The sequence below is a fragment of the Carex rostrata genome, chromosome 27, assembly GCF_964058835.1.
Source record: "Carex rostrata chromosome 27, lpCarRost1.2, whole genome shotgun sequence".
NCBI lineage: Eukaryota > Viridiplantae > Streptophyta > Magnoliopsida > Poales > Cyperaceae > Carex > Carex rostrata.
The window spans coordinates 973,489-991,963 of NC_135944.1; the positions used below are offsets into that span (position 1 = coordinate 973,489).

General features: G+C 35.3%; 2 protein-coding genes across 4 annotated transcripts; both read left to right on the top strand.

Annotated features, from left to right (window-relative positions):
- The first annotated feature begins 11,438 nt into the window (after positions 1-11,438).
- LOC144545238 (uncharacterized) lies at positions 11,439-16,435 on the top strand. 3 transcript variants are annotated; one of them, XM_078293825.1, is made up of 3 exons: positions 11,439-11,597; positions 14,325-14,446; positions 14,684-16,435. In XM_078293825.1, the coding sequence occupies exon 3, from the start codon at positions 14,873-14,875 to the stop codon at positions 15,938-15,940; it is 1,068 nt and encodes a 355-aa protein (XP_078149951.1). In that variant the 5' UTR covers positions 11,439-11,597; positions 14,325-14,446; positions 14,684-14,872; the 3' UTR covers positions 15,941-16,435. The 3 variants fall into 3 exon arrangements, 1 of the variants encoding a protein (XP_078149951.1); XR_013508440.1 differs by lacking the exons at positions 14,325-14,446; positions 14,684-16,435 and adding an exon at positions 12,269-12,582; XR_013508439.1 differs by lacking the exons at positions 14,325-14,446; positions 14,684-16,435 and adding an exon at positions 12,320-12,582.
- Positions 16,436-16,833: 398 nt separating this feature from the next.
- LOC144544795 (uncharacterized) lies at positions 16,834-17,363 on the top strand. Its single transcript, XM_078293347.1, has 2 exons — positions 16,834-16,855; positions 16,984-17,363. The coding sequence occupies exons 1-2, from the start codon at positions 16,834-16,836 to the stop codon at positions 17,361-17,363; spliced, it is 402 nt and encodes a 133-aa protein (XP_078149473.1).
- The last annotated feature ends 1,112 nt before the right edge of the window (positions 17,364-18,475 follow it).

Below are 18,475 nucleotides of genomic sequence, written 5' to 3' on the forward strand. Positions count from 1 at the left end.
AGTAAAAATTTCTACACCATCGAATCAGCGATTTTCAAAATTGCTTAATAAATAGTAAAAAAAATTTCAAAAAATGTAAAATTTGGTCTCCAAGCACATTTTAATATGGAGATCATGTTAAGCGGTTCGGATCGGTCGTTTGGATTTTCAAAATAAAAATATAGTGCTATGGAGCACCAACTCATTTTATTCCATGGCTCACTGTAGCCAATCTCTCTGTATATATATATATATATATATAGAGAGAGAGAGAGAGAGAGAGAGTGAGAGAGAGAGAGATGTGCTACGGTGAGACGCGGAGTAAAACGCGTTTGTACTCTATGCTATTTTTTCATTTTGAAAGTCCAAATCATCGATCCAAACCGTTAGATGTGATCTCCATAATAAAATATGCTTGGAAACTAATTTTTACATTTTTTGGAATTTTTTTACTATTTATTAAGCCACTTTGAACAATCTGAAAATCCGGGTGAACAGTAAAAACAGTAAAAATTTCTAGACCACCGGATCGGCAATTTTCAAAGTGGCTTAATAAATAGTAAAAAAATTCCAAAAAATGTAAAATTTTGTCTCCAAGCACATTTCAATATGTAGAACAAGATGAACGGTTCGGATCAGTTGTTTGAATTTTCAAAATGGAATTTTTTTGCTATCGAGTAAAAAACCCGTTTTACTCTATAGCTCACCATAGCTCATCTCTCTCTCTCTCTCTATATATATATATATAGAGTAAGGCTTGGGTGCTATAGATAGCATAGAAGGCTACGGTGCTACAGCTCAATATTTGAGTTTTCAAAATTCTAACAGTCGATCTGAATCGTTCATCTTGTTCTCCATATTAATATGTGTTTGGAGACCAAATTTTATATTTTTTGGAAATTGTTTACTATTTGTTTAGCTAGGTAGAAAATCACTTGATCTAAAAAATTCTGCACCATTCAGATATTTGATTTTCTATCTATCTAAAAAAATAGTAAACAATTTCCAAAAAATGTAAAATTGGGTCTCCAAATACATATTAATATGGAGAACAAGATGAACGGTTCGGATCGACCGCTAGGATTTTGAAAACTCGAATATTGAGCCATAGCACCGTAGCCCTCTATGCTATCCATAGCACCCAAGCCTTACTGTCACACCCCGCGGCCACGGGTTGTAACAGTCCCCCGCCGTAAGCATACAACGCCGTGTATGCTTACAAGGCAATTAACAATTCAAACCAAACAATACGCAATTCAAAACAAGTTTCTAATATAAAATCAGAGTACACAGTCTGGACAGTAAATAATACAACATAAGTATCTCATCCGAATACCAACCATGAGGCCTACACTAAAACTATACACCAAAATATCTAGGGTCCTGAGATGGTAAGTTACTATGGCCTACTACTCGCGTGCCTCTCCGGAATCAGTCGCACCAGTACCTGTAAAATAACCGGGAGGGTGGGGGTGAGAATAAATTCTCAGTGCGAATTTGCCACAGTTTAGATTATTGGACTTGCAATCAAACTCTATATTCAAAAATGAAACCCAAACAATAACAGTTCAAACAGATATATATATAATCATAAATAACAGAATGCCAATGCTCGACAACAATTTATCAACCTGAAACACAGTTTACGGAATTTCCAAGATGAATTTCAAAACACAACATATATTTTGGCTTAACTCATTTCATTATGACTGGTAGCAACCACAGATGTTCTTTCGAGCTGAACCGTTATCAAACCCACATCTGTAGGGTTACAGACGCCTACAGATGGCCAACCGCTGGACCCTTTATCAGACACCCATCTGCAATTGCTGTTTGGCTTAACCATTTCCTAAGGTCCGGTTACAAGTCACCAATACAGGTCAACTTGACAAATGCAATCACACGGAATCAAAGTTACCTATACAGGTCAACTTTGCTAAATCTCAAGCAAATATATATCAAAGCCACACATATAGGTCAGTCTCGCAAAATCATAACAGGTCAAACGCATAAGTCAGCAGCGTCACCCTTTCCAGCCACCTAAACAGGTCGGTCTGGCAAATTCTAACAGGTCAAACGCATAAGTCAGCAGCGTCACCCTATCCAGCCACCTAAACAGGTCGGTCTGGCAAATTCTAACAGGTCAAACGCATAAGTCAGCAGCGTCACCCTATCCAGCCACCTAAACAGGTCGGTCTGGCAAATTCTAACAGGTCAAACGCATAAGTCAGCAGCGTCACCCTATCCAGCCACCTAAACAGGTCGGCCTGGCAAATTCTAAAACACAGGTCAACGGATAGATCACCGTTACCTTATCCAGCCACCTAAACAGGTCGGCCTGGCGGATTCATTCACATCAAGAACAATTAATAGAACTAATCAAATAATAACCATACCAACATGCCAAGTAATCTTAACCAAACAATTCAGCTCATTCTCAGTTATGCAAGAATCAATCTACAGCATGAATTCCAAAATATGCAACAATTAATCATTCAACATGACAAACGAATAAACAGTTTAATTCCTGAAAATAAAGTATCAAACAAGTCCAAGAATCCCGCACCTTATATTGATGAGCGTACCGCTTAGTTACGGATCGGGCGTCTCGAATTGTCTCGCGATATCTTGCTCGACCGAGCCTACACCTATATTATACGTTTACTTGGTTTAATTCGGGTTCAGTGGTCTATACGTTTACTTAGGGTTGGTACAGTCCCAAATCAATTCTTTTCGGTTCCTTCTTTCTTATTAAAAATCCCATATAACGGTGCACAAATGCATCTAGACCCTCTAGCCATATACCATTTCACTTTGGTAACAATCAATCACCGTTTTACTACTTTGGTTCTCGGATCAATTCAATTTACCGATTGGTTAACCCTAATTTGGTCAAAACCTCAAATCAGTCGTTAAATGTTCTAAAAATTCACGATCAGGAGGCAACCCTACCGATTATAAGTCTAATTGGTCGGGTTAAACAAATCAAATCACGATTATGCCAACTTTCAATTTTGGCACGAAACCCTAGAAATCAGATTTCACAAATCGGAAGAAATCGGGAAAAAGATTGACAAACAAACTAGTAAGGAGTGTAGAGGAACTAGTCCTCGAGCAATTTGAACACAAATCTCGAGTTTTCGAAAGAAAGAAGGAGAGAAAGAAATACCAAATAAGAGGGTTCGGAGAGATCCTCGGCTGCCTACTCGGTTCCAAACTCGATTTCTTGCAACAATCGGAAGTCTGGAAGAAACGGGAACTTCTCACACTCTTTTTCTTCTATTTGGGCGAAAATCTCATGAAAATGGGGAATGGTGAAGAGAAAGAGAGAGAAGGTTGGATTTGAGTTTTAGGGTTAAAATTTCCCTGAATGCGGATGCACCCATCCGCACTGCGGGTGGCTTGACCCGCACTCGAGACTTGGAAAGTTGTCAACAGAAATTTCAGAAAATCCGAGCCTAGTGCGGATGAACTCCACCCGCACTGCGGGTCAACCTCATCCGCACCCAGTACTTAGCCGATTTCAAGAAGTTTAACACAGAAATTCATGAGTGCGGCTGCACCCATCCGCACTACGGATCCCTCACCCGCACTCACTACTTAGTCAATTTTAGACACAATTCCAGAAAAAGTCTGAGCCAACTGCGGATGCCTTCCACCCGCACTGCGGGTCCATCCATCCGCACTCAGTACTTAGAAAATTCAGACCAACACAAAAGTGCATGAGTGCGGATGCACCCACCCGCACTGCGGGTCAATCCCATCCGCACTGAGCCTATAAAATTTCAAAATCTCGAAATTTCGACGCGGTTTCGATTCACACTTAACTTACTTATTTAGGGGAACCTTAATTAAGGTTTAAACTTCCATTCTATTAGTACAATTAGCTTGATTCTTGCTTTTAATTCATTTGAATTTAATTGTAAAAATTTCGTAACGTAACACTTACTCTATATATATATATATATATATATATATAAAGAGAGAGAGAGAGAGAGAGAGATGGGCTATGGTGCATTGCAATGCATGAACCCTCTTATGCATTGCACTATAAATCATGGATTTAAAGTCCAAATGGCCGATCCGAACCGTTAGATATTTAATCCATATTGAAATGTGCTTGGAGACCAAATTTTACATTTTTTGGAATTTTTTTACTATTTATTAAGCATTTTTGAAAATTGTTGTTTTGCTGTGAACAGTCAAAAACAGTAAAATTTTCTGGGCTATCAGATCAACGACTTTCAAAATTGCTTAATAAATAGTAAAAAAATTTTAAAAAATGTAAAATTTGGTCCCCAAGCACATATTAATATGAAGAACAAGATGAACGGTTCGGATTGGTCGTTTGGACTTTAAATCCATGATTTATAGTGCAATGCATAAGAGGGTTCATGCATTGCAATGCACCATAGCCCATCTCTATATATATATATATCTATATATATATAGAGTTAGGCTGGGGTGCTATGGATAGCATAGTGGCCTCTATGCTACGGCTCAATATTCGAGTTTTCAAAATCCAAACGGTCGATCCGAACCGTTCATCTTATTCTCCATATTAATATCTGCTTGGAGACCAAATTTTATAATTTTCTGAATTTTTTTACTATTTATTAAGCCACTTTGAAAATCGCTAATCCAACGGTTTTACTGTTTTGTGCAGCCACCGTTGGATCAACAATTTTGTAAAATACTTAATAAATAGTAAAAAAATTCAGAAAAATGTAAAATTTGGTCTCCAAGCAGATATTAATATGGAGAATAAGATGAACGGTTCAGATCGACCGTTTGGATTTTCAAAACTCGAATATTGAGCCGTAGCATAGAGGCCACTATGCTATCCATAGCACCCCAGCCTAACTCATATATATATATATATATATATATATATATATATATATATATATATATATATATATATATATATATATATATATATAGAGTACGGCTAACGCACTTCCTCTAGCATATAGGCCGAAATGCTTCCGGTGGAAAGTTGAAATTTCAAAAATCCAAAAAGTCGATCTGAACCGTTCATCTTCTTCTCCATATTAATATCTGCTTGGAGACCAAATTTTACATTTTTCTGAAATTTTTTACTATTTATTAAGCCATTTTGAAAATCACTGATCCAACGGTAGCTTCTGATTTTTACTGTTTGGTAAGCCACCGTTGGATCAGCAATTTTCAAAGTGGCTTAATAAATAGTAAAAAATTTCAGAAAAATGTAAAATTTGGTCTCCAAACAGATATTAATATGGAGAAGAAGATGAACGGTTCAGATCGACTTTTTGGATTTTGAAATTTCAAATTTCCACTGGAAGCATTTCGGCCCATATGCTAGAGGAAGCGCGTTAGCCGTACTATATATATATATATATATAGAATTAGGCTGGGGTGTTATGGATAGCATAGAGGCCTCTATGCTACGGCTCAATATTCAAGTTTTCAAAATCCAAACGGTCGATCCGAACCGTTCATCTTATTCTCCATATTAATATCTGCTTGGAGACCAAATTTTACATTTTTCTGAATTTTTTTACTATTTATTAAGTATTTTACAAAATTGTTGATCCAACGGTGGCTGCACAAAACAGTAAAACCGTAGGATTAGCGATTTTCAAAGTGGCTTAATAAATAGTAAAAAAATTCAGAAAATTATAAAATTTGGTCTCCAAGAAGATATTAATATGGAGAATAAGATGAACGGTTCGGATCGACCGTTTGGATTTTGAAAACTTGAATATTGAGCCGTAGCATAGAGGCCTCTATGCTATCCATAGCACCCCAGCCTAATTCTATATATATATATATATATATATATGAGGAGGATTCCAATGCCTCATTTTTTTATACCTCATAATATCTCATATTTTATATCTTCATTTTCTTCATATTCAAAGTCTAAATCGTCGATCCGAACCGTTCAACATAATATCCATACTAAAATATGGTTAGGGATGAAATTTTATAATTTTTGAAATTTCTTTACTATTTTTTAAGATGGATAGAAAATCACTATTTTTTGAACAGCTCAAAAACAGTGATTTTGTACCTATCTTAAAAAATAGCAAATTTTTTTTTAAAAATATAAAATTTTATCTCCATGCATATTTTAGTATAAATATTTTGTTTAACGGTTCAGATCAACAATTTGGACTTTGAAAACGAAAATATAAAATATCAGGTATAATGAGGTATATAAAAAATGAGGCATTGGAACCCTTCTCTATATATATATTGCTATATATAAATAGAGACTAGCCCCTAATACATGCATATATAATGAAATATATAAAAAGAAATCACCAACAGTCCTAAGTAATAACAGATGGCAAACTACGATATGCAAACGCCAACTCAAACACATCTAATGGTGTAATACACTTTTGCTAACGGTTAATAACACCCAGAGGCGATGGTGTTTCTATTTTAATGGCCGAAAGACTAATATTCCCATCAGTCCCTAGTTTCTAACCAATCGCGTTGGAGCTTAACGCCATCAGTTCATATTGATGGCGTATGGGTAAACATTTCCTATCGGGGCGATATGTTGGGTTTTCGGCGGGGTGCTAACTGGAAACCCGTTTAGGCTTAAGGTGCGGAATGACCGTAGAACAAAAATTTCTACGGCCAACTTAAGCTCAGGATTAAACGGGGTATGTCAGGAAACTTTCCAAGGCGGTCCACCTTCAGTATTCCTTTGGCATCAAAACCCAATTTAATCCTTTTACAGATCTACTCCATGATTGATTTCTAAAACTTTAATCTACTTACAAATTAAATAGATTAATATAACATATTTATACCTTGTTTCCAAATCACAGTTGGAATGCAGACCGAGCGAGTAGAGCCTCACCAGGGAAGGAATCGACTCGGAGTATCACACGTGTGATACCTCTATCGGTTATCCACCAGGACTAACCAGAGAGCGGTTTATTTCTTCTGCCAGAAATACCGTAAACCGCGGAATTCTGCAAAAACACTATTCACGGGGAAAAGATGAAAACCCGTAAACACAAATTTTCAGTTGCTCAGTTTCATCAATATGCAAAACTGACATACCGCTAAATTCGGTAAAACACTATTCATCGATCCCGTAAATATTCTCCACAACAACCCGCAAGATTATACGTCAACTACGTATAACTTTCTTTTCTCAACCGAAACACTATTTGGGAGAGAAACCGAGAAAGAGAGAAAATACTGATTCGATTCTGCACGAAACGATACAAGTGAATTAGTGATTTTTCTCTCTACCCCTCCACCCCTATTTATAGGGTTTAGGGTCGGTTGCCAAAAGACCAAAATGCCCTCCAAGTTCGGCCTATTTACAAGATATGCCATCGAATGGATAAGGATGATGACATGTGGATAAGATCGATGACGTGTCATCTGGATAGGATCGATGACACGTCATGCGGATAAGCACGAATCTGAAAAGACCCAAATGCCCTCGGCCCGAACACAAATAATGTTCATATAATTATTCTGAACAATTATATATATTTTTCTGCGGTTGTTTGTTTCGGTATCGATGACGTGTCATCTGGATAGGATCGATGACATGTCATGCGGATAAGGACGAATCTGAAAAGACCCGAATGCCCTCGGCCCGAATACAAATAATATTCGTATAATTATTCTGAACAATTATATATACTTTTCTTGCGGTTGTTGTTTCGGTAATTTATACAACGTGTCCTGCACATTTATAAATTAACCGGTTAACTTTTATACAACGTGTCACACACGTTTATAAATTAACCAATGTTTTTGCTTGTTATTTTTACATAACATTTATAATTTAATTATAACACGTATAATTAATTATAACCATCTTACTATTGATCATAACCAATTTATAATCAATCACAATAAGATTCTCCGATTAACTCCTATATGGTGTGACCCAATAGGATCTGTGTTATGTTGGTAAATAGAGTTAAAACTGTTTTAACTTCTATAATCATGGGTGGCATCTGGCAACACATCATGACCATCCAATTACACAGATGATGCTGTACTGTACAATATCACGATCCAGTAAACAATTTACTTGTGTCTGTTCTTCTGTCTCATAGCTATCAGATCAGTTTCAAGGTAGATGTGTGTCATCCTTGCTAACTGAATCTTTTCTTGATCTTGAGCAGATTATCAAATATAATTACTCTTGTAATTATACTGCTAGCAGATAATCTAACTCTACCAAGGGGCCCAGTGATGCTATAGCTCGTATAGAGATACGAGGGAAAAATAGTATTCTTGGTAAACTATCACTTCCTCAGCCAAGCTATACATATGGAAAAGCTACCGTTATGACTGCTTTTTACGGACAGCGGTAGATAACAATCACACATACCTATTTCTCAGTGGGAACGATAAATACCTCATACTGTAGAACGTGACACTGAATGAAAACATAAATGACACGAACACAATTCTATTTAATGTTTCATTCGGGATCTGTCAAATACCATGTTCCTAGAACATGTATCTATGTGATTAAAATGACATCTCGTGTCAGGTGGTTTGTAAAACTTAACCATCTTTTAATCCACATACTAACCTTATCGCAGTAATTAGTGTTCCTGCTAATTACCTTGGTCAGTGACTTTTAAGAGTATATATTATCTATATTATGGAGTTTCACAATTTCAGTCATGAACTCGAAATGATTCATAAATTCAATAATACTCAAGGCAACAAAATGATATATAAATAAACATTCAATTCATGAACAAAGCTTTATGATAATTTATCGTATTATTGACTTCTAGATTATTACAAACTAACACGATATGCATCAGATCAAACCCCGATGGCGGAACGCGATTTCAACCAATATAAAAGGATTTTTTTTTGTAGTAGTAATTAAAACATGCTTGGAGATCAAATTTTGCATTTTTTGGAATTATTTAACTATTTATTAAGCCAGTTTTAAAATCACTAGTATTGATGAACAGTGAAAAATTTATGGATCACTGAAAACAACGATTTTAAAATTGACTTAATAAATAGTAAAAAAAAATCCAAAAAATATATAATTTGATCTCCAAATATATTTTTAGATAGATTGAATGCTGATTTTTTTATTAATATCCAAAAAACAAATAAAATTAAAAAAAATATACAAATCCCGAATAAATTTCAAAAAATACCCAAACCGGTTATCCAATAACCGAATTTGGGACAAATGTCCGGTTAACGGATTTTCGGACTCAAAAAATAAATCCGGTTAACCGTTAACGGGAAATTTATATATATATATATATTTTTTTTTAAAAATAAAAAATCCGGTTAATGGTTAACCGGACACATATTTTTTTTTTTAAATAGAATTTTTTTTTTGTATTGAAATATTATAAATATTGAATATATTTCTTTAAAAATAGATGGAATACAATATAATTTGATTTATTAGAAAGACTGCAACAAATAACCCGGATCAATATTTTTCAGGCCGGATTTTTCGTTGCTGTAAGAAAATTAATATATTTCTTTATGTGTTATTGGAAAAAAAATAAAAATGCTTAGATTCTGAGTTATTGATCCAGGTTCAAAAGTCACTTCTATGTAATCCAGAAAATATTGTGATCTTTCTAGGACATTTAATTTATGAAAAGTTGTATCTATTTTTGAAAAAAAAAACAAAAACTTTAAGTTATTTAATTATTGTTATTAAAAAAGAATTATTAAAATAGATACAAATTTTTATAAATTAAATGTCCTAGAAGGATCACAATATTTTCTGGATTACATAGAAGTGACTTTTGAACCAGGATCAATAACTCAGAATCTAAGCATTTTTATTTTTTTTTCCAATAACACATAAAGAAATATATTATTTTTTCTTACAACTGCGAAAAATCCGGTCTAAAAAATATTGATCCGGGTTATTTGTTGCAATCTTTCTAATAAATCAAATTATATTGTATTCCATCAATTTTTAAAGAAATATATTCAACATTTCTAATATTTCAATACAAAGAATAAAAAATAAAAAAAATTTCTGTTTTTTTAAAAAAAGAACACAACTTATAAAAATATATATATATATATATATATATATATATATATATATATATATATATATATATATATATGAGTCCGGTTAACCATTAACCGGATTTTTTATTTTTTTAAAAAAAAATATAACTTTCCGGTTAACGGTTAAAAAATCCGGTTAATGGTTAACCAAACTCATATTTTTTTTTTAAGTTGTGTTTTTTTTAAAACAGAAATTTTTATTTTTTGTATTGAAATATTAGAAATGTTGAATATATTTCTTTAAAAATAGATGGAATACAATATAATTTGATTTATTAGAAAGACTGCAACAAATAACCCGGATCAATATTTTTCAGGCCTGATTTTTCGCGGCTGTAAGAAATATTAATATATTTCTTTATGTGTTATTGGAAAAAAATAAAAATGCTTAGATTTTGAGTTATTGATCCCGGTTCAAAAGTCACTTCTATGTAATCCAGAAAATATTGTGATCATTCTAGGACATTTAATTTATGAAAAGTTGTATCTATTTTTGAAAAAAAACAAAAATTTAAGTTATTTAATTATTGTTATTAAAAAGAATTATTAAAATAGATACAACTTTTTATAAATTAAATGTCCTAGAAGGATCACAATATTTTCTGGATTACATAGAAGTGACTTTTGAACCGGGATCAATAACTCAGAATCTAAGTATTTTTATTTTTTTTCCAATAACACATAAAGAAATATATTAATTTTTCTTACAGCCGCGAAAAATTCGGCCTGAAAAATATTGATCCGGGTTATTTGTTGCAGTCTTTCTAATAAATCAAATTATATTGTATTCCATCTATTTTTAAAGAAATATATTCAACATTTCTAATATTTCAATACAAAAAATAAAAAAAAAGTTTCGGTTTAAAAAAAAAAAACTTTAAAAAAAAAAATGAGTCCGGTTAACTATTAACCGGATTTTTTATTTAAAAAAAAAAAATAAAAATATAACTTTCCGGTTAACGGTTAACCAGATTTATTTTTTGAGTCCGGGAATCCGTTAACCGGACATTTGTCCCAAATTCGGTTATTGGATAACCGGTTTGGGTATTTTTTGAAATTTATTCGGAATTTGTATATTTTTTTAAATTTTATTTGTTTTTTTGGATATTAATAAAAAAATCGGGATTGAATGTTGAATGATTTGAATCAACTGTTTGGACTTTGAAAATATAAAAATCGAAATATTTGTTCCATGGTCTAGGAATAAACATTTTAAAATTAGTCAATCTCTCTCTCTCTCTAGAGAGAGGAGGGATCCACTTACACCAAAAATTGATGACACATCTTTACACTCTATTTAGACCTCACATCTTCACACCAATCAACGGTCTGGATCAAATTTTATTTTGGGGCTGTCGCTCTAAATTTCGTTGCGCTAAAGTTCAACTGGACCAGTTAATAAAACCACAAATCCCTTCTCTCTCTCACGCTAAAATGGCCTAGCAACGAACCCTCGGGCCCTGTTCTCTATCTGACGCGAAAAGTTTGGCGCTGCGCACCCCCGTCATGAAATCTCTCTCTTCTCTCTGATCTCCTCTCCGCTCTTTTCTCTCTGACCTCCTCAGGTGACAAAAATTTTAGTATACTAATTTTTTTCTTTTCTGGGGTTTATTTGAGAAATTGGGGATGCAATTTTCACACAGACAAGTACTCAAATTTCAAGGTTTACTCTTACTAGGCTGAAATTGAGTAGGTACTGTGTATATATGCTTGAATTCAAACACACTCAAACATAGCTAAATTAAACTTAAATCAGATTAAATATTGAAAAACTGCCAGTATCTCTTTAATTGAAAAGCTACAGGTATATATTTTTTTCTTCTATTTTTCAGTATTTGTGGGTGGGATCATAGTTAATCAGATAAAATATTGTAATTTGATTGGCAATAAAATAAAAAGATGCTCATTACAAGGTAACTAAAAATGAGTCTGATTTGCTGGTATGCAGTCTTTCTCAAATAATCATGGAAAGTTTGCAACTTATGTGGTTAAGCTGCACTTCTAGAATAATTTGTGACTTGTGACATAAACTTAAAAAAAATATATATATATCTCTCCTGATCATGATTTTAATGCCAAATAATTTCAATTTATTTTTTGCACACTGATTTACAACCTTTATTTTGCCAATTTCCTTTTTACTGAAGCCTATAAGGGGACAATTAACAGTACAAGCATTTACTCTTTAATCTTGCTATTTACCAGAAAAAATTTCTATTTATTTCTCTGTCCATAGATGATTAATAGTTTAAAGACTCAAGAAGTTTTCAACAATAAAAATTTGTAGAGTGATAGCTACACCGTGCTGATGCGAGAATGGACGACGCACATGCTTTCATGCACCAGCTGTTGCCATTTTCTGGTCCACTTAAGAGGCCGCGTGATAATTTTTTTTATTTTTTATAAATGGTGTTGTCTTTTGTAATTGCAATGTATATAAAAAGGTCGTTGAATCTCTGTAGTGATGTTTTTTGCAAATGAATGTAAGATTCTCTAGTATAGATGTTTGGTGTAATTAACTTGATTTAGTAAATGAAATAAAACGGAATATATGATAATTGCAATTTTTACATCTTACATTGTCAGTAAGCTCAATGAAACATAGTTCTATCATGCATACTTCACTGTATATGGTATATATGGCACCAAAGCATATTTCAAGCATGTTTCATCGATTTCTAATTGAATTTAAGTGCAACTAGATATATAATCGAATTTAAGTGCAGCTAAACATTATACGTGAAATGACACTAACAATATCTAACTGAAATCACAGTGAGCTAGTAATTTTGAAGACCTGTATCATGCATTCTAATAATTTTTGAGCAAAAGACCATTGTACCAGTACATTAGTTTTAATTAAGAGGTCTAAATGTCACAAATCTCTCCATATATCTAGCAAGAATAAAATATCTGACAAACATAAATTCTGAAATCTGACAATAAAGTATTCAAATACACCCATGGTTAAATTTGACAATTAATTCTTCCTTTTCTTTGAACAAGTTGTACATGAGCATAACATAACCATGCGATAAACTACCCATGGCTATGTATGAATCATTTCATTACATTCACTTTCAAAATTTTACAATTGAAAAAAAGTAAGAATAAAACTTCAAATAGGCCATTACTCAACATCTAGATTCTGCTCTGATTTTTCTGTTCTCTTTTGGCTCCACTGAAAGCAGCTGCTGGGCCATCTGCAACTGTATTATACGTCATGAATGTTTAATATTCATCACGGCAAACCGGGGCAGCTCATGCTAGGTCGAGTCTGGTTTTAATTTCTTTTACATCCTTTATCTTCTCAAAGTTCTCCCCTTGTTGGTTTCTAATTTCCATGATTAATGTATTTATATTGTAAATCCTCATTTCTACCAGTTGCAATTCTTCTAGACTCTCAGGCAGGTTTTCCAATTAGGTACACCCTGATAGAATCAACTTTCTAAGTTTTGGCCACGTGGCTAAGTCGAGCCTTCTCCATTCCTCTAATTCAACCAAATTACTCAATTCCAGCCCTCTTAGATTCTGAAACCATTTGGATAGAACTAGGTTAATAGTTAAGTATGACAACTAAGTTAGCAGAATATCAAGTTCTAAAAACGAGATTAACAGTATACAACTAGGTTAGCAGAATCGGGGCAGGAGGATCTCCACTCTTTGAGCAAAGAGTCTGAGCAGGAGGATCGCAGAGCAGAGTCGGATCTCCACTCTTTGCGCACGAGAGAGGCGATTTGGTGTTGAGCGAGATAGTACAGAGACGCGGTTTGGAGGGCCGTGGATGGGGTGGAGGGGGAGAAGAATCGGAGAGTAGGGTTTTACTTTAGCGAGGGTCATTGCGTCAGAGAGAGAGAGAGAGAGAGAGAGAGAGAGGTGAGCGGAGGAAACAAATGAATTCGCTTGGAGAGAGGGGAGGGACACTACTGGACACCTCCAGCGAATGGACGATGATTCTAGCGAAAATTTGCGCTGATGATCCATGCGATTTTCAAAGCAGATCCGACGGAGCAAAAACAGTGTCAAGATGTGTCAAAAAAATCAGTGTAACTCCCGATTTTTAAAAAAATATTCAGATATTAAATAAAATTATTAAAAATAACCACCTTAGCTTGAAATTCCAAAAATAACCCCTGCGGATATTATCCGCGCTCCCTAATTTAAATTTTCCCCCGCAGATAATATCTGTGCTCCCGAGTTTTAATTCCCCCCGCGGATATTATCCGCGCCTCGACCCTTTTATTTATTTATTTTTTTTTTTGACACAATTTTTTGTTATAAATATGATTCAGATCAGAGAGAAGTCAGAGAGAGAAGGAGAAGGAGAAAGAGAGGAAAGAGAAGAAGAGAGGAAGAGAAGGAGAAAGAGAGAAAGGAAAGAGAGGGAGACGTATTTGTTCAGCAGGTAAATCAGGTATGCATTGTTCATATACATATACGTATTTACTATTTATGTGTTTATGTATTTTCTCTTCATGCACTGTTCATATACATATACGTATACGTATTTACTGTTCACGTACTATTCACCTACTGTTCGTTCACTGTTCATATATACTGTTCTCAACTGTTGACAATTGAAATTAGTAAAATGACCAAATATTTGACATTTATGAATGTAGTTCATTGACCATGTCTATTGGAATTTCAGTACATTTTGAAGAGAAGTTCATAAATGACCAGTATAGGGTACGTTACTCCAAACCTGCAGTAAATACGTATTGGGTTGAAGAAAATTTCTCATTAGAGGTGTTGCAATCGCTTATTTATGAAGCGAGCGGCTACAATAAGAATCACTGGAATTTAGAAATACATGCCCGAATGCTCCTAGCAGGAAAGTATGTCAGAATCACATTGGAAGATGGAGGAGCATTCAGAGGCCAAGGTTCTGAGGTCTGGTGATCCTCTAGTGGAAGTTTTTGCATGCAGAATTCATAGAGAGTTAGGAGCTAGATGTTCAGCCCAAAATTTTGCTGCAGAAAATTATCAACCAAATTATGAACCACACACTCCTCTATTCATACCCGGACCAATGCCAGTACTAGAACCAGAACCAGAACCAGAAATATACAGTAATTCACCTCAATCTCCACCTTTTATCCAACCCCGACCACAATGTCCACCATTTATTCCACTTATATCTGTAGGTTCTCCATCCTTACCTGGACCTGAACCAAATCCTCACCCCAGACCGCCACGAGTACAGGAAGATCCAACGGAGTCGAAATTTGAATTTATGAACGAGGTACCGGATGAGAATCTGCAAACTGGGGATGAATGGGGGGAAGGAGACTTGGATGATGAGGAAGATGAGGAAGATGAAGAATACACACAGCCCACTGTGAGGCAAAATAGAGATATGCCGTTAAGTGGCCGTTCTGAGACTCACCCGTTCGTAAACTTCAATGACACATCTGTTTTTCGAGAAACAGATGTTTCTTACTATGGTTATCGGATTGAATACAAGAGTGAGCTAGCAAAAGTCCAATACTTCACAAACAAAAAGCAACTGACGAAAAAAATCAGAGAGTACCATGTCGACAAGAACCAAGAGATATATACGAAGAGAAGTGACACATCTCAGCTGGAAATTAGATCCAGCACTCCGGGTTGTCGTTTTAAACTGAAGGCAAAAGCAACAAATCAAGGAGATACATGGAAGATAACTGAGCAAGACACGCCTCACACATGCACATCTGAGTACACCAGGACTGACCATGCACAACTGACGGCATCAATCATCGCAGATATCATCGGGCCTAGCATTAAGGAAGACTCCACTATGAGCATCCGGAGTGTGGCAAACTGCGTAAGGGTTAGGTTTGGCAGTATAACCCCGAAGTACAGCAAAGTTTGGAGAGGTCGTGAGTGTTGTTCGTATAATAATCTTTTATGTCTATTTGACTAATTTGCAAAAACATACAATTATTGAATTTTACGATTTCTTCTATTTTGAGATTATGTAGGTCCAAGAAGAGTAAGAACTGCAGTATAATATGCTTGGACTGAAGAAATCACGAAGACTTTTATCAAGAATACAAATTGTAAAATCAGAAACTTGGTAAAGTATGTGTGAGGTTGATTAAACTGGGATAAAACGTTGGTAACGTTTTCAAAACGTTGTAACGTTTTATATTGGTCAGAAACAACAAACTGATCAAAAGAAGAATCAAGTTATAACGTTATAACGTTATACAATCGTTGTGACGTTTTACAAACGTTGTAACGTTTAATAGCTACAGAACTACTGAAGCACAGCTATACTGTACCAACATGAAACGTTGTAACGTTTCAAGTATATTTAAGCTTCAAATAACTTTTATTTTGATCAAGTTTTTACAGGTTAAAACGTCATAACGTTTTGCAAACGTTATCACGTTTTGCTAAGCTGTCAGAAAATTAAAACCCTAAAATCGCATTTGAACTAAACGTTGTAACGTTTTATAAAACGTTGGTAACGTTTTATGTCAAACAGCTCATTTTTGAGCTGACACTATAAATAGTTGATTGGGATCTCTTCCCAAATACTTTAGCCGACCCTAATTAATTCAAAAGCGATTTTCTGAGAGCTTAGCCTACTCCATTGCTGTGAGAGCTTAAAACTTCAAAATCCCTCAAGCAACCTCAAACCTACTTCACTAATCTTGATATAGATTAGGTTAGAGTGATCTATTGAGTGTTTCTCTTGTGTTTCTAGACAATCGAGACCTTGTTCTCATCTCTTTGAGTTGGCCGTTTGACTTCTCGCTTGGTGTGTAAGGGCTCAACGGTTCACAAGTTGTAATCCTTTCGTATTGGGTAATGGAAAGACGCACCACACAAGGTTGCGAAGCCCCGGAGACGTAGGCCTTTGTTTTGCCGAACTCCGTTATCATCCCGCGTGTCAAATTTCTCTAAACTCATCTATTTACTTTCAATTGCAATTTAATTTCAGTTTTTGAGCAATTAGAGGTGCCCCTAAGTGTAACAGTGAGCTTACAGTAGCCAGGCAATTTGGGAGTTGGGAGGAGTCGTACAACTTTATGAAACTATTGCTTATCGGGATATGTGACAAGAATCACGGCTCGGTGCACCAATTTCGGACCAACCCGAGCTTCGATAAAGATACAGGACTGGTCAAGAAAGGTGTTGAGGAATTCGTGGCCGTGGCATGGGCTTACGGACCATGCATCACCGCATTTAATTACTTAAGGCCGCTGATCAGTATAGATGTAGCCTTCCTTTCTGGGCGATATGAGGGAAGGCTTTTGATGGCTTGCGGCTATGATGCCGACAATCAATTGCTACCTCTAGCATTTGCAATTGTGCATAAGGAGAATGAAGATAATTGAGGTTTTTTCTTACATTGGCTTAGGCTTAATGTGATTGGTATTAATAGATTCGTGTGTGTTATATCAGATCAACACAAGGGGATCAAAGCTGCATTGAAACCTGACTACGGATGGGATAGTAATAATTTTGTGCACAGGTACTGTATCCAACACGTTGCTGATAACCTGGTCCAGGCGTGTGGAAAGGACGCATGGTACAGAACTAGGTTCAAACTAGGAGCCAGGAAGAAGAAACCAAGAAGGCTGAAAGAGATGTTCGAAGATTTCGCCATGGTATGTCTAATATTGTCTAATTTATATCATTTTTGATTCTTTGAGATGTATTTTGTCTAATTTGACTTTGTTCTATTGCAGCAAAATCCGAGGTGTAATGCTTTTCTGAGGAGAGTGGGCAAAGTACATCCTAATGATGTTATGGAGCAATCAAATTTCGATAAAATTTTCCAAACCTGTGATGGAGGATATTGATTTGGTATCATGACAACAAATAGCTCCGAGTCCCTGAACGCTGTCTTCAAGGACAACCGAATGTTGCCCGTGGCTGCACTTGTGGAGGAGACATTTTACAAGTGTAATAAGTGGTTTGTTCAACGGTGACAAGCAGCGTTGGAGCAAAGCAATGAAGGAAAGCCTTTCTCCAAACGTGTACAGGATAAGCTTGCCAAATGGTGGGAGAAAGCTACAAAAATGGATGTCATCCCATACTCGCACGGCGAAGGTAAGTACGAAGTCACGGGTCCAAATGAATATGTTTCAATAGTCCAAACGCAGGATGGAACCATGTCCATTCTTCAAAGAAGGTTTCAGTATATCGTGACATTCGGACCCAATAGAGCAGTAGAATGTACATGTAGAGGTATCCAATTAACTGGAATTCCGTGCGCTCATGTGTTAGCTGTTTGTCGCCGTAATAACTGGTCACCCGACCTATTTCTTGACCACCGGTATAGGGTGGACTACCTTCTGAGTACTTGGAATGCCATGTTTGTTCCTTATGGCAATCCTGAAGATTGGCTTGCGACCACTACTCCTAAAATTGAGCCAAACAAAGATTGGATACGGCGTGGTAGGAGAAAACACATCCGGCATGTAATGACCATGGATAAAATGCA